Source organism: Pongo pygmaeus, chromosome 4 (genome assembly GCF_028885625.2).
Source record: "Pongo pygmaeus isolate AG05252 chromosome 4, NHGRI_mPonPyg2-v2.0_pri, whole genome shotgun sequence".
Taxonomy (NCBI): Eukaryota; Metazoa; Chordata; class Mammalia; order Primates; family Hominidae; genus Pongo; species Pongo pygmaeus.
Window position 1 is genome coordinate 94,404,527 of NC_072377.2, and position 17,658 is coordinate 94,422,184.

The 17,658-nt window shown below is 36.5% G+C and overlaps 1 protein-coding gene across 2 annotated transcripts; it reads right to left on the reverse strand.

Annotated features, from left to right (window-relative positions):
- Positions 1-617: 617 nt before the first annotated feature.
- On the reverse strand, positions 618-14,626 carry LYSMD3 (LysM domain containing 3). Of its 2 annotated transcripts, none has more exons than XM_054488051.2 (3): positions 14,458-14,626; positions 10,017-10,282; positions 618-4,404 (listed from the first exon to the last, which is right to left on the reverse strand). In XM_054488051.2, the coding sequence occupies exons 2-3, from the start codon at positions 10,269-10,271 to the stop codon at positions 4,300-4,302; spliced, it is 360 nt and encodes a 119-aa protein (XP_054344026.1). In that variant the 5' UTR covers positions 10,272-10,282; positions 14,458-14,626; the 3' UTR covers positions 618-4,299. The 2 variants fall into 2 exon arrangements, with proteins under 2 accessions (XP_054344026.1, XP_054344025.1); XM_054488050.2 differs by having other exon boundaries at positions 618-4,463.
- Between the last annotated feature and the right edge of the window lie 3,032 nt (positions 14,627-17,658).

A 17,658-nucleotide genomic window follows, 5' to 3' on the forward strand; every position in this document is an offset into this window, starting at 1 on the left:
CATGGGAGGATCAGTTGGCCCCAGGAGTTCGAGGCTGCAGTGAACCATCATGCCATTGCACTCCAGCCTGGGCAACAGAGCAAAAGCCTGTCTCCAAAAAAAATTTTAAAAACCCTCTGTAGTAAAAATTTCCATTTTATTAAAAAAATTAACACAATATTAAGATCAAGATGCATTTGAAAATGGAAGAACAAAAACAGGGTTTATACACATTCCTCCATTAAATAAAGAAAAGCTCCAAAGAACTTTCTCAATTTTTCTGCTAATGATCTTTTAAACAGTATTCTTGAGGTTGTTTTATAATAAATTAAAATCACATATAAAGAGAGCAGGTTATAATCTATAGATAATGACTCATCTACAACTTCATAGCAATTCCTGGACCATGCCTTACCAGATCTTACCCTGAGGAAAATTTCCCAAAGAACATTCATCTAAAATATTTTATCTATGTCTTACAAATAATCCAAGGTATTCTGCTTCACTGTAGCAAATAAGAAATCTGAATTGGTAAACCTTTGGCAATTTGCTCTATCTTACATAATATCTCTATATTAGATAGTTTGAAAGTAGAGGAGAAAAGCTTTGCTTTATTCAATTAAATTCACTGGCTTCCATTTTAGATTGAATAATAGAAACTTTATTACATGTTGGAGATCTTTCAAAATATGAAAAATAAGGGGCAAAAAATTTTAAAAACTGGTTTTACAGATGTACATGCTAACATAATGTTCTACAGTTACATTTGTATAAAATACATTATACAAAAGATTTATAGATTTTGCATACATAAAAATTAAAGCATTCAGATATTTCTATGATCTAACAGTGCAATATGCACATACATGGAAGAAAATACTGATTACCTGAGCAATATTTTTGTAATGCAAATTAAAAATGAATCCCATCAGTGCACCATTTAAATACAGACTTTAAAAAACTCCACCTTTACCCTGTAACACTGACTAGATCCTTGCTTCACGATACTTCTAAAACTAAGCGTATCCTTCATATTTCCAACTAGGTAATTTTAGAAGTAGATACTTTAAAAAAGAACTAATTACTAAGTAGTGGTTCATTTAAATAACTCTTCAGGACACTGAACCAAGCAGGTAGAGTCCAGAAAAAGAAAAGCTGTAAATAAAAAGTCTTTTGGAGGAGATAATTTAACATGAGTCTTCTAATTTTTAATGTGGCCAGCAGAGTGTGTAACCATTTTTAACATATCTTTTGAAAATAGGAACCCCATAACTTCCCAGGAGTAAGATAGCAAAGAAATTTTAACCCAGACTTCATAAAACTATCAGCTTTTTCTTTACTTGCTAACTCCAAAATTTTAAGTGAACCAAATGCAATGATTCTGCTGTTACTTTTACATTGCATACAAGTGCATGCGTGCACACATGCAGACACACACACACACACATGTAAAGCAGCAAATTCAAATAAGGGTGTCAACACAATTAAAATCCATAATGTTAAATAATAACTGTGCTTGTTAATTAGTTATACAAGGTAATTTGCATTTGATATAAACTTAACTTACATTAGTACTTTTTAGGAACTAAAATTATTCCAAATGTATTAAATGCTTAGAAAATTCATTTCTTTCCTAACCAGATTAGAACCGTAATTCAATATGTAACCTTTATATAGAATTTATATGTAACTCAAATTATATTCAATTAATTCAAATATATTTAATTTAAATATAGAAAAAAGAAAACTACCTCATGTGTTATAAGGATGTGTATTTCCTTCAAAAAAGGATACTCTGCAAGACAAATGATTTTTAATCAACAAATACACAGCACACCTTATTCCTTTAAAAATAAGTTACATATTTTGGAAATCGAATCCATAACAATTTCAAAGTACAACTAGCAAAAAAAGTAAGGAATCACTGACAGTAATTTCATCAATTTGATGTAAACAAAGTTCTTCAAAGGACACCTGGCCTGTTTACCCTAAAATAATCTGCATTTTCTTCCTTAAAACCTCATTTTTCAGCAGACTTAATAAATACAATGTAAAATGACCAGTTAACACTAAGCATAAATTATATCACACTCTTCTTTTCAAGATGCCCAAGGCACATTAAAACTATTTTTTAAATGTTTAATTTACTAAGAGAATCAATTTGCAACTTCTCTATTAAACACTTTTTGGTAATTGTCTAAGGTCCTCTAATATTCGCAAGGGCTTTATATTTGACTTCTTTGTCCTGTCTTTTCCTGATGGTCTTCTCCTGAAAGTACATAAAACTGCATTTGCCATAAATATTTACTTATTCTGAGTGAAATCTGAAATATATAAAATGACTTATGAAACAACAATTAGGAAATAATGCCCAGAAAATGAGGTGGTATTATATATCATTAAGTATATATTATATACAAAACAGGCAATCCAGACTCCACCAAATCTCACTTCTATTGAAGAATCATTCTGGTTACATTTTTAAAACACATACTTTCAAAGATTAAATGATGGAATCAGTATGCAAATGCTTCTTACTTAGCCAGACTGTAGCCAACTCAACAGATCTTAAAAAGGGGCACTACCACCCCCTTTCAAGCAATCTATACACCTTTGGCCTTTGTTTCCCAATTTGATGCTATATATATAGTTCAGGAAAAAAGTCTAAATTGGATATTTTCTCTTTGAAAAACAGAGGTTAAGGGATTACTAAATAATTTGTCTGTTACTTCTAATATAAAATACCTCTACTCCTTTTTGCTTAATGAACCATTTTCTTCAACAGACCTCAGAAGCAGTTTTGACCCAATTATTTGTGCTTGATGGTGAAAATGGAGACAAATTTATATAGCCTATGTAACAAATCTGATTGGACCATCTGAAATAATGCTTAATTTTAATTCTGAAACTTGGATTTACTTACATAAAGCAGTAAGGCATTAAATATAATTAAGGCATGTTACTGTATGTAACAGCAATGATTTAGCACAGTATGTAAGGAATTATTTCCTAAATAATGGTAATATGCACATGTTTAATATATTTTTCATCATCAAAACTACAAAAGTGCTTTCAAATATCAGAGGCAAATATAATCGTTTTAAAAACAGATGCACAGAGGTGAGGTTAAAGGGTCTGTCCTAAAGAAAGCATTCTTAAGACAAAAATTACTGTTAGTTCTTCACCTATTCCAGTGTTCTACTGACTTCCCAACCATAATACATTATTTTGGGGTCTTGAAAATATTTTAATCTATTTCTTCGCCTCTGTTGTAGGAATTATAAATCACTTTCCCCTTTCTCTTTGTACGTATGCTTTCATAGCACATGTGCTAAATATATTTTTTAAAAGTTTTGAAGGGGTGTGTTACGTATCCTACCATGAATAATTTTAGAATCAAACTTTCTTGCAACTGAATATTTTGGGGGTTCATAGTAAATTTTTTTCAGCTGCAGACATCTGATGCTATCATTCTGCATCATAAATTTAACATTAATAAACTTTTTTAAAATTACTTAAAAAAATAAAATTTAAACATACATCTTAAGAAAAATGATACATCTTCCAAGTTAAGCACTTCCTAAACACACATTTAAATTAACGTCTGCTTGAAACATTCACACACCAGATTTATGGATCAACTGCTCTCAACATCAACTAGTTGCTCAAAAAATTTTCAAAGTGTGAAACCCTTTTGTTAAAAACAAAAGCATCCTCAATCTCTCTAAATTCTGCCTTTGAAGCTATTATTGGATATAACTGATTCACCACATTCCAGATGCACATGTGACCACTAACATTTGATTATGAGCTAATTGCTATGTTTCCTGTTGAGCAGCAGGTGACTGAGAATCTTGACTATACAGTTTATGATCATCTTGTTGGCTGAAATGTATTCCTTTAGTTGGCACAATTCCATTTTCCATTTCTCTCTGCTGTGATGGGGGTGTGATTTTTGAATGTAAATGTGAAGAGTCCACTGTTGAATGATGACTAACATCCACCTTAGCTAAAATTTCATAATACAACAAATAAAACACTGGTGTTATTATACCTACTATCAACATTATCACTACAGCTGTCCACCACCCTATTCCCCAGTCTGCTCCATAATAGGGGTCTTTACGTTGAGTGTTTTTGTTATCAGGTTCAAAACGTATTTGTTGTGCTGTTAAGGCCGATACTACCTCATTGAGGTTCTCTCTCTTATTGTCTGTACACTTTACTATTTGTTCAATGTCTCGGTCTACTTCTTTTAAAAAGCTACCAGCTGAGTCACTGTAAGCAAGAGAATCATTAGCTGGCAAAATTTCCTGTTGTTCAGAAGAGTATTGAACAGATGAATGACGTGACGTCTGTCTTCCTTTTGGAGGACAAAGTGTTTCGGTCAAGGAACTGAACTTTTTTACTGGAATTTTGACAGACCTAAGGGCAAAAAAGTCTTGATCACTGATGAGATTGTTAACTCTCTTGATATCTGCTACCTGTAAAAAAAAAAAAAACAAAAAAAAAACAAGGCAACATACAACTGAATTCCAAATCAAAATAAAGGTAGCAATAGTCATTCATCCTAGTTACTTTTGGAGGGAAAAAAAAGTTGAATTATTAGTAGTATTAAGTTGCACCCAGAGAAATTTTAATTTTATTTGTAGATGAGAATTCTACACCACTTTAGATGCACCAATCTTAAGAAATCACCAACTACTTTTTACTATCACCCATATATGTTAGTAACACTAATTAATGCTATTTAAGTAGATTCTAGAATCCTTTGTTGCTTCCCTTTGTGCATCATGCATAAATACCACAGTCCTTCTGCTTGTAAACAATTTGTGAAGGAAGGATTATGGGTAGTTATGTTCTTTATCCCAATTTGGAAACTGGAATGTAGACAAATGCTACCCAACTAAAACTACCATATTTTATCAAAACTAAGATGCCATAACTCTAAGATGCAGCATTATTTTATGTATATCTAGGGGGAAAAAAAAAAACTTCACCAAAAATTGAAGATGCCACCATTCCAAAAAAAGATGCTAAAATGTGTGGAAAAGCATATATACCTTAGAATTTAAAAAATTGGTAATTTATCCCCCTTACTTCTGAAGCCGTTTCCCTCCCAAACTTCTCAATGTAAATGCATTATTCAACTACTTTCAAGATTAATCACTTTTATAAGCTTTTTCTCTATATATTATACATTCCTCAACCTGTTTGTATTATCCTATCCACTGTGAGATAACCTGTCTGTATATCCTGTCCCACTGTGTTGGGGGAAGAGGGGAGTGTCTAGCATATTACCAATTGGTATGCCAGGCTCTCCCACCATCTATTAGTCCCATTCATTTCCATCAATACTTTAAAACCTAATCATGTATCACCTGATTGATGTCAGAGAGATAAAGTGGGTCTAGTACGAAGATTAGATTTCTGGTTTGGTCAACTTGATGGATGATGGCATTCATTGAGAAATGGAACAGTGTGGAGGGTAAGAAGAGGATGAATGCAGATTTTAGATATGCTGACTTGGAGCTGCTTGAGACACACAAGTGGAAGATGTTCAGGACAGAATTGTAGATATATGTCTGAAACTCAAGAACGATCTCGGCTAGAGACACAGATTTGTGGACTATCAGCAAAAATATAATTGAAGTCGGCCAGGCGTGGTGGCTCATGCCTGTAATCCCAGCACTTTGGGAGGCCGAGGCAGGTAGATCACCTGAGGTCAGGAGTTCAAGACCAGCGTGGCCAACAGGTGAAACCCATCTCTACTAAAAATACAAAAATTAGCCAGGCATGGTGGTGCATGCCTGTAGTCCCAGCTACTCGGGAGGCTGAGGCAGGAGAATTACTGGAAGCCGGGAGGTGGTGGTTGCAGTGAGCAGAGATTGTGCCACTGCACTCCAGCCTGGGCAACAAAGCAAGACTCCATCTCAAAAAAAAAAAAAGTAATTGAAGTCAAAGAGTAGAGAGATTCACTAGAAAAAGCCTGAGAGAAAAAAGCAACAAGAAGATCCCTGAAGAACTCCAACATTTGATGGGTATGCTGAGTAACAATAATCCACAAAGGAGATTACGAATGGCAAGGGAATATACAATAGTGGTTAAAAGCATGGATAACTGGGTTTGAAGCATGGCTTTGACACTTTCTAGCTTTATGACCTGGGGCAGGTTGTTTAACCTCTTTGCCATTAAGGTTCCACACCTGCAATACGGCAGTAATAATACTACCTACATTATAGGGTTGAGGTGAACCTTAATGATTTAAATGTTGTAGGACACTCAGAACAGTGATTTACAGTATGTCATATAAAAGTTAGCTATTATTAAACGTTAATAGTAGGAAAACCAGAAACCTGAAAAGTCAAGGTGGTCAAGCAGAGAGGGTCTTTAGGAGGGAGTAGTGAACAGAATCAACTGTAGATTAGTGATCAAGTACGATGAAGACTAAAAGAGGTCAAGCTAGAAAAATTATCTTGCAATGTATGTGTGGAGGGATTAGAAGAAAAGGGTTGAACAATAACTAAAAGATGAAATAGTAAAGATAAAGTGTGTTTTATCATCTTACTACCTTCGCACTGTTTTGTCTTACAGCAAATGAAGATTCACTGAAAAATCCCAAAGTCTGACCCCATTCTCTTTAAATGCTCTTTTGCTTGGTATAGTGTACTCTTACTAATAACTACTTGATACTCTTTTTGAATTAGGGTTCCAAGGTTTAGTATCTACCTAAGTTATCTCCCTGAATATCCCTATAATGATTTCTATGCTATGCCAACTTCCTTGGTTGCATTCAAGATTCCAACCTTGGACTTTTTATTCTTCTCATCACAGTTGTATAACTGACAGATTTTTAATAGTTCTTTAGATTATTTCTAAGTGGAATATACCACTAGCTACTTACTGCATTTTTTAAATGATAAATCCTTTTATAATGATAAATCTTTTTATAATTTTTTTGTTGCTTATGCTCCCATCAAAAAGGAGCACTGCTTATCTTAACTAATTCTGTTCATCACCTTTCCCACTATAGTGGCTGATATGTCCCCACCCAAATCTCATGTCATCTTGTAATCTCCAATGTTGGGGGTGGGGCCTGGGGGAGGTGATTGGATCATGGAGGTAGATTTCCCCCTTGATACTGTCCTGAGTTCTTGTGAGATCTGATTGTTTAAAAGTGTGTGGAACCTCCTCCCTCACTCGCTCTTCCTCCTGCTCCAGCCATGTGAAAATGCCTGCTCTGGCTTTGCCTTCCGCCGTGAGTAAAAGCTCTCTGAGGCCTCCCCAGAAGCAGATGCTGCCTGCTTTATGTACAACCTGCAGAACCACGAGCCAATTAAACCTCTTTTCTTATAAACTACCCAGTCTCAGGTATTTCTTTATAGCAATGTGAACACAGACACAGACTAATACAGTGGCCAATGCCATCTCTCCATTTAAGTACTTTTCATCATTCTCATTTCACATAAGCATTCAGCTGATATATCCTGTGATTTCCCCCAATACATTAACACTTTTTCTCTATCCTTATCACAAATATTTTAGTCTGAGTCCTGATCATCTTTATTATTCCAGTAATCTCTTTATTGGATCCCCTTCAATTCATCAGCAGGCCCCTCTGCTATTCTGTATCACTCCTGTTAAAACCCTACAATAATGGTATTCTCTTACTATATGGATCAAACTTTTCCATTCTGTATCACTCCTGTTAAAACCTTACAATATTTGTTCTCTTACTGTATGGATCAAACTTTTCCACAGTGTCTCAAAGCATTTCATCCCAAATAGTCTGTGCCACTCATTTCGGAAATACCTATGAAAATTCGCTTTGTTGTTTACCATATTTCCTCCTTGAAATCTTCTTCACATCACTGTTGAACGCCTGAAACATCTTTGCACCTCATTGGAAATATGACCTATTTTTAATTATTCAGATGGTATGTTAAATTTCCCTAAGAGAATTTTCTAGGTTCATTAAAAGAAAGCTAATGTCTTACAAAACTACTGAATCACAAACTCTCCTCTAGGATCTGTACCTTGATGTTTTTAGCCTTGTCTCTCATTTTGAAGTGTGTTCCACCATCTACCATCTATGACATATTCTGTAATTTATTTATCAATGGTCTTATTTCTCTACAAAACACTTACTCATATGTTTATTTGCATTTAGAAATAAACTTAGATATTTTCTGATTTAATAATGGCAAGAATTGATGTTGTCATACATGAGCAAGGTAGGAGGAAAAAACTACCCACTTCTTATCTACATCAAAAAATTCATTTTAATAAAATATTTTATTAAATTTTAAAATCAAAATTTGAAATGTTTTGAATTGTGAATTGTAATAAGAAATGTGAATTATTGCAATAGTTGAAAATGTAGAAGAAAACAACCTCATGACCATAATTTTTTTAGAATATAAATATATTTATATAATATAAACTTATAGACATGTGTGTTCCTATTGCAGAGAAGTATTACAGGTAGTCAATAAAAGGTTTTTCAAGTATAAAAATACTTTACATCATGAAAAATTTGGGGGGAAGATGGAAATATTAATGAGAAAAAGGAATGATATAAAATCTCATGCTATTGAAAAAAGAGCTCTCATACACACACTTTCCACTTTTTTTAAAAATACAAATTTCAGGTAGCAAATCCTGGTGGTACTTAGAATTCTGTGGATGCATTTAAAGAGCACTCTAATAGTCTTATTTTTAAATGTTAATACAACATTCTAAAAATTATACTCTTTGTAACTATGTTAAGTCATGAGGAAGAATTTAGGAAGTTCACTTAAAAATGTGCGATGAGGTACATAGTACATATATTTCAAAATTCTATTGGGAGTATGAGAACAAAAAGTTTGAAAACAAATGTTCTAACCAGTTTCCATATCAACGTGGATATAAAAATATCCTGCTAAGGCCTGAAGATGGACATAATGACACAGGAGAAAATGGGCCCAAATAGAGTATAGTATCTCTTAAAATTAAAAATACACCTTTCCTCTTATCTGGCAATCCCACTTTTGGGATCTATCCCACAGAAGTAAAGGCACCACCATTTAAAGATACAGTTGTGATGATATTCGCCACACAAGGTAAAACACCAAGAAAATCCTGAGTATCAATTAATAGGGCAATGGCTTAAAAATACTGGAACATTAATACTACAGACATTATACAACCATTTAAAATAATGAGTTAGATCTATAAGGCTTTGAGGGATGGTCATGAGGGTGTCCATGATACACTAAAGAATGAAAAACGCAAGTTGCAGAGTAAAATGCATAATATAATCCACTTTTAAAAATAGAAAGATTACTAACTCCCCAAATATGTATATATAAATAAATACTTATGAGCACAAAAAAAGTACAGCATTCCTACATGCCAAAGTGTTAACGCTGGTTATCTCAAGAAATTGGGGCAGGGAAAAGCTCTTCCTTACACATTTCCACATTTTCTTACCATTTGAATAAGATAACATAGTTGAGTGTTTTTCAATACTGAAATTCGTGGATTTGGAAATACACAGAAATTCAAGTATTTGTTAAAATTTTTAAAAGTAAACATCTACAAATTTGACACAGATTTTTTTCTTTCCTTTTTTGGAGACGGAGTCTCGCTCCGTCGCCCAGGCTGGAATGCAGTGGCGCGATCTCGGCTCCTGCAAGCTCCGCCTCCCAGGTTCATGCCATTCTCCTGCCTCAGCCTCCAGAGTAGCTGGGACTACAGGCGCCCGCCAACACGCCTGGCTAATTTTTTTGTATTTTTAGTAGAGAGGGGGTTTCACTGTGTTAGCCAGGATGGTCTCGAGCTCCTGACCTCGTGATCCACCCGCCTCGGCCTCCCAAAGTGCTGGGATTACAGGCGTGAGCCACCGCGCCCAGCCCATGTGACACAGATTTCTATGCAAAAAATAAGAGCAAAAAATGGAGAAAGGAATAAACAAGGTAAAAAAGGACATGGAATTTATTTCAGTGTGGGTAAACAAATAATTCTGAATTGCATTATGTAATATTAAAACTTACCGTACAACAGTATTGAAGGGCTATTGCATTTAATGTATCTCCTTCTTGTATATCTTTTGTTAATACTATAATGTCGTCAAGTCTATCTCTTGATGTACTTCTTCGGACTTTCTCTTTTCCTCTGGATCGAAGCTCATACACTTCAGCATCCTCCTCCAAAATATCATTGTCTGAACAATTTCCAAATGCATGTACTTGACCACTTGACTGAACTCCTGGAAGAGGAAAACTACGATTCTGATGCCTCCCTGCCATAATGTTAAAATCTGGAGGAAAAAAAAAAAAGCAGAGAAAATTTTGGAATGTAGCTGATCCAACTGACTGATTTGCATGCATCGTACATTCAGGACACAATCTTTTGTTTTTGTTTTAATGGTTTTAGTTATTTAAACATTTAGGTTTAAGTTCGTTTTTTTGTTTTGTTTTTTTGAGATGGAGTCTCACTCTGTCACCCAGGCTGGAGTGCAGTAGTGCGATCTCAGCTCACTGCAACCTTTGCCTCCCAGGTTTAAGTGATTCTCCTGTTTCAGTCTCCCGAGTAGCTGGGATAACAGGCGCCCACCACCACGCCCAGCTAATTTTTGTATTTTTAGTAGAGACAGGGCTTCACCATGTTGGCCACGCTGGTCTCGAACTCTTGACCTCAGGTGATCCGCCCACCTCAGCCTCCCAAAGTGCTAGGATTACAGGTGTGAGCCACTGCACCTGGCCTAGGTTCAGGTTTTACAACTGTTAAAGTGTAACAAACGTTATTTGGCAGTGGAGACAAACGTATGGGAAGAAGAGGTAATCTCCTCTATTAGATCATATATCACTAAACACGTGGAGTAATTACATATCAACAAAGGCAAATTGCTATAATTTTTTTGGTAAAAATATAACTTATTATAAAATTAAATACTATAAAATATTACATTAAATATAAAATCACAAATTCCCCTTATTCTGAGTATGTGAAGAAAATCAGAGAAATAATTGTGTTATGTCTGAAAAACTTGTGACTATATAACTTATAGCTCTGATGGAATCAAAGCATGTTTTATATACACATAATACTTTCATGAATTCAAAACTTTCCAGCTTGTTCTGCATTTTAAGTTCATTCAGGATTGGAGTATCTTTCGTATTACTTCCTCCTGGGCTTTGGTATTTATATTTAGTGCAGATATGCCTGCTACATAGGTTATGATTTTGCTTCCCTGGAAGCAGGAATTTTTCTTCCCTGGAAGCTTTTTAGCCAACTTAAGAGTCCTCATCAAATTCAGTTTATGGTCCATAAAGACTGTGAACAGATTTTAGGTCACTGTGTTCATTTATACTTTAGAAAAACCACTGTAAGACTGACTGGGAGCCGACCTAAGTTAAAAACATGCATCAATGAATACTTTTTGTTTACTTGCATACTCACTCTCAACTCACCATCATCAAGTTGATCTATCTACTCTCATTAATTAAGAACACAAGAACCTAAAAAACTAATTCCACATTCACAGTTTTGGCTTCATGTTAATTATTCACATAAGAAGGGGCAGACTGCTTTCAGTTCTTGTTGGGAAAGATGAAGGGAAGTAGTAAGAAGCACTCTGGAGATAAAATTCTTTGCACTTAAGGTGGTTCAGACATGAAGAGAGGGAGTAAATTAAGCATCACACCAAGATTTCTGATTTGCATAACACATTGTGGTGCCATTCTCTGAGATATGGAAGAGGAGCTGGGGGAGTAGGTGCATGGCTATGATTATGAATTCCTCTAAGATAGTAAAAAGGAATGGCAAATAGACAAATGGGCTATATAGTCAAATTCAAAGAAAAGGTCTAGGTTAGAAATAAAATTTCATGACTAATCTGCACATAGATGAAAATGAATCGGTGAGTACATATATTACCTAGAGAGTAGAGAAAAAGAAAAGAGGGTCCAAGACTGAGCCTTGAAGAAGTCCAAAATTCAGTATCTTCGTGAAAGGAAATCAGCCTGAAAATATGGATAAGGAGTGTCCAGAAGCGGGAGAAACCATGGAAGTGTTATGTCATGGAAGCCAAAGCGAAATAACATCTCAAAGACTCACTATTTTTTGAATACTATGGATGAGTACCAAGTGAAACAGGAAAAAAAAAAAAAAAAAAAACAGAACAGACCAACTCCAAAAATCGGAGTATATAAAATGGATGACAATAAATTACAAAGGTTGAGGATCCCTAACCCAAAAATCCAAATCTTAAATACTCTGAAATTTGAAATATTTTGAGTGCTGACACGAAGCCACAAATAGAAAATTCCACACCTGACGTTTCAGATTTCAGATTTCAGATTAGGAATGCTAAACCTGTACAGGTATTCTGGTGATGTGCTTAGGTACCCTGAACACATTATTTTTTCACTGTATTAATGGTATGTCTTTTTTTTTTTTTTTTTTTTTTTTTTTTTTACTGTTAAGCACTTATGTGTGAATAAGTGTTAAGAAAATGATTGCTTATTAGTAGCATATAAATTCAGAGTTAGGAATGATGGTGATGCCAAACAACCACAAATTTTCCACACGGGTGGCTGAGATAGTGACACTTTTGCCTGCTGATGGTTCCAGGTACAAGAACTTTTGTACACAAATTATATAAAATTACCTTCCAGCTATGTGTATAAGTTGAATATGAAACACAAATTTCATGTTCAGATGGGTCCCATCCCCAATGTATCTTATTATGTATATGCAAACATTCCAAAATCCAAAGAAATCTGAAACACTTCCGGTCTCAAGCATTTCAGGTAAGGACTACCCAACCTGTACTTTCTAGGTGTATACTTACCATAAAATGCTTTAAAACTATTTAATATAGTTGAATCCAACCCTTGAAAACCACTTTCTGATCTTGCTCTAATGGCAATATTATAATGTTTTAAAAGCTCAAGAGTTCCTGTTCAGATAACACAGATAACTAATAGCTATATGTTAAGTAGATTATTTCAACTGTTCCCTGAAGTGCTACATTATTACCAAGAACTAGGATTCCTAACTTGACAGCTATGAAACTAAAGAAAACTATCACATTTTATATCTCAAAAGCAGTTTTGAAGTCACGACCACATCTTTTCCTCCAAGGATAATAGTTTTATTTCCACTCATTTAACCAAGTCTTTTTTTAATCTTGTGTCTTTAATCTAGGGAATGTCTTTGAATCCTGTAGATTCCAGGCAAATTTTATATATATGTATATTTTTCTGGGGAGAATTTTTATTGCTTCATATTCTCAAAAGGCATCCATGATCAAAAAAGTTAAGACTTAATATACAGCAATTTACACGTGGCTATACCGACCTACTTATGCTATCCCGTTAGACACTTTCACCCTAATAATTTGTTCTTAGAACTTCAAAATTGGCTTAGTAGTGCAGCTAACTGAAAATCACTAAGCAATGCCCCAAAGCCATTTTAGATATTTGTTTCTATCAACCTCTCTCCACGATATATTTCTAAATATAATTTAAAGGTCAGAACTTCACCTGTCTCACTATCTCTCCATTCCCCTTTATAATGAAATGCAGGCAGCTGACTATCGTGTTACAAAACTGAGTATTCTGAATGATCAAGAACTGGCTGTGTCTCCAACCGAAGTGAATAGACTGACCCAGGCGATCACTCCAGTCTACTACTCAGATATTAGAAAATACATAATATTTAAGTCATCTGGCTCAATTCTGTTCACCTCTCTTAATTCTCTTAGTGCAGGAAAAAGGCACGAATTCCCTTTCAGAAACCTAGAACAAGCCTGCGTGCTACATAGATTACGAGGGGCCACAAAACAGTGTTAAAGCATTCATCAGCTCAGTCTGTAGCTGAAAACGGTTTCCCAAACACCTTCGTACTGTAGAACGGCTGCTAGGTGTTTCGCCTTGACCTTCTTTAACTAAGCAAGGTGCAATAAGAGGGTCACAGGGCACAAGTTAAAGTTGCAAAGGGACAGAATCAAAGGCACCCTATCCGCTGTCAGGGCCAATTTTGTTTTTTAAAACTTAACTACCTCCCCTCTGTATTCCACACGTCAAGTTTTTCTTTCCCTGCTATCGTCAGCGAGGATTACGTCTCAAATTCTGTCACAGCATGACACTTGAACGATATGACAAGATGCCGTCAGCGAATATTTCACGCCAACATAAAGTTGTGTGAGAAATGCTGTGTTGGGTGGGAAATTAGCTGCCCAGGTAATCCAGCAGGTAGGTGTCCTTCCTCTGAGCCTCAGTTTCCCCGACAGTGTGACAAGAGGGCCTGGCAGGGCTGGTCTGGAAGTTCTTCCCTGTCTCGGGGGTGTCCGCCACACCGGCCGAGCCCGGCCCTGCAGCCCCCACCACACCTGTGGCCGAGGGCTCAGCGCCAGCCGTGAGGACGGAGCTGGGGCTCAACCCCGCCCTCCTAGACCGGGCTACCCTCACCTCCTGCCACCATCTTTACCTGTCCCCGTTAGCAGGGAGCACTCTGCGAGGAGATGGCCAAAAGGTCCGCCGCCGCCGCTGTCCCGGGTAAGTTCATGGCCGAGCCTCTGCTTTGGGCTGACCCAGTCCGCCTCCGCCTCTGCCGCCAACGTCTCCGCCTTCCGGGTCGTACGCCGCCGCCACGTCCGCAAACCTGAGATGCGTCATCGCGTCAAGTGGGCGGAGGTGGGAAGGGGCGGGGGAGGACGCAGAGGGCAGCCCAGAACGGGGGAGTCCAACCACAGGTCCACGCCCGACACGCAGGCGCAGGGACTCCTCCGGGGCCCGGGGGCGGGTCCAAGCCCCAGCCCCGCCCTTGACTCCTCTCCTTCCCCGCCGCTTCACTCCCGGCGGAAAAGATTTGGTGGCCAAGTCAGCGGACCGAACCCGCGACCCCCAGCGACCTACTGGCTGCATCTTTGTCCAGCGTCCACACTGCTCTAGCAGAGACTGTTGGGTGCACCCTGAGGAGGAGGAGTGGCTCAGGATGTGTCGGGGAGCTGTCTCGCATTTTTTTCTTGGTGTGCATCTCGAATTTTCTTTAGGGTGGGGAAAGACACCTCAAAAGCACTGTTGACATCACGGTTTCAGAAAATTGCGCCATGTTTGTTACCCTTTTCATGCTGAAGACTCTAGACTGCTGCAGAAGAGGCAGAATTCTGGAGAGAAACCCTTGGGGGACCGAGGATGAGAGTTGGAGGGGGTTGTCTCACCCTTTGTGTTTTTAGGTGAGGAAAGTGAGCCACCTAGAGTCAGGCCCCAGGAAATGTTTTCCCTGGCTCGAGGAGTCAAGGGAGTCAACAAATTATAATCTAACTTATTTTGGTTTGAAAATTAGCTGAGTCATTGGTAGTCACCATTGGACTCTATGAAATATTAGCGTGTTAAATAAACTCATGACTTCATACATGATTTTTATCACAATGTATTAAATGAGTATCATAATGTGTTTGAATTTATGTATGACTTTGGCAAAACCCGCAACTACTTTTGCACCAACCTAATAAATGAATGTAAAGCATTTTAATGAGTCTGATGTCTCTCAGTGTTGACATTAGAGACGTTGCACTTTGACGACCATGCTAACTGTTACGACAATATCCATTTTAGGCACAAATAGCTGGGGTGCAGGATGCAGAGCAGTGCTTTTCAGAATGTCTGAATATTTATACATTAGAAAGCCTTTGAAGCTTGGTTTTAAATTGTTTTTCAAAGAGTATGTTTTTGGTTTTCTGGTAAGTGCCTCTGCAAAGGTTAGGAGTTCTGCATTGCAATAGTTTTCTTTTATTAGCAGGGATCGGCACTGTGCTCCCCAGCGCCACAAAAAGAACTGCAGGAGAAGAAGACTTTTTTAAAAAGTTTGTCTGAGTTGTTCTGTGTGTTGTTGCCCTCATGACACCCCTGTCTGTAACCATTTATCACTGAGACATTCTCTCATCAGCAGACAAAGGATATATTCCCTACTTGATATGTAGGACTTCGGCTGCTTAGCCCTCATGAATGTTAATGGGAATACAACCTTCTTTCTGTCTATAGGTTACTTTTCTTATTTTAATGTCAATAGACAGCGGAATTAATGTGAGAGCCAAAGTGATAGATTTCAAGCACTTCTATAGGACCGATACCTGTATCCTTCATATAAATAACTTTCTCAAAGATATCTGCATGCTCTTGAATAGTTATTTGTATTTAACAAGGATGCAAATATTAAACTTTTTATAAAAATGCAAGAATAGGATTATATTTTATTATTAGAATATACAAAAGAAGCGGTTAGCATGAATTTTGGCCAAGTTCCAAAAAGCCGGCCAGTAGGAACAAGCATTTTGTCTTTGAGAAAAAGGATGTCCCCAGTGCTCAGCAGAGCCAAAAGGATTTTTAGTGTTTCAAGATCTCATCTGACACAGTTTCTGTTAAAACGCTATAGATGAAAGAATATGTCATTTCTAGGAATATGTGTTTTAGTTACTAACGTTTAGTTTTTGTGAGTTGCCCTAGAGTAGAAGTTGTACTGAAGTGAGAGTGTGAATTGATGCAACCTGTTAGCAATATCTACCAAAATTAGAAATGCAACTGACTGAACTATTACATTGCTAAGTAATTACCTTAGATTTACTTACAGATACGTATGTGCAAGATTTAACGGATATGTTCAGGAATGTTTGCACAGTAATAGCCAAAATCTGAAAACATTTTAAATGTTTATCAGTAGTTGACTGATACTTCTGGTACATTAAAACAATATAATGTTATACTTGGGTTCAAAAGAGTGAAGTTAATCTGGCATTTGCTGATTTATTCATTCACTTACCTAGTAAGTTTCTGTTGAAGAAAAACAGTGCTTAAAAAGACAAATTCCCCTTACTTATGGAGCTTGAATGACTGAAGCATATAGAAAGATCTTTAAAATGTATTTTAGTCTATTTTAGGAAGAAAAAAATAGGTATGATATTATTTCTATGGAATAAAATTTTAAATAAGCATCCCTCATCCTACCCCCCGTACCCCACCGACACACATATACACATACACATTCACACACACACATATATGCAGAGAGATGCACTTAATTTTTCTATCCGGAAAGTCACTCAAGGAATTTTAACAGTGGCTGAAAAGGACTAGACATGGCAGGGGAGTAGGCAGGAAATTTTGCCTTTTCCTCTTAGAACTTTCTATATAGACTGAATTTTTATTACTACATGCTTTTATTATTATATTAAGAATTAACACATTTTATTTTTAAGTAACTGGACTTGTTTATTCTGGAGCTAACCTATAGTTAACCATCCATCTCTTAGTCATTCCTGAGTCTGTTTGTACTTTGTATTCAAGCGGCAAATGTCTGGAGAAAAGAACCAGATCAATTCTCTTATAAATCAAAAAATGAAAGGGTAACAAAACATTGAATTCTTTTTACACGTCTTCTTGATTTTCCTCTTTCTGATTGCTTTCAACCCTGCTCTTTTACTCTCTTCTCCTTCCTATTATTCCTATTTCTATCCTTATAGCAGCCTTTTCTATCCAGCTTCTACTTTTCAGAAGCAGAACTAGAAAGAACGGTTGGACAATAAGGAAATACTTTAAGTAATCTCAAATGAAGTTAAAATTGGATTATGGAGTGAAACTTAAAAAAAAAAAAAAAACTCCCACGTCTCTGATCTTCAAATAACCTATGTAG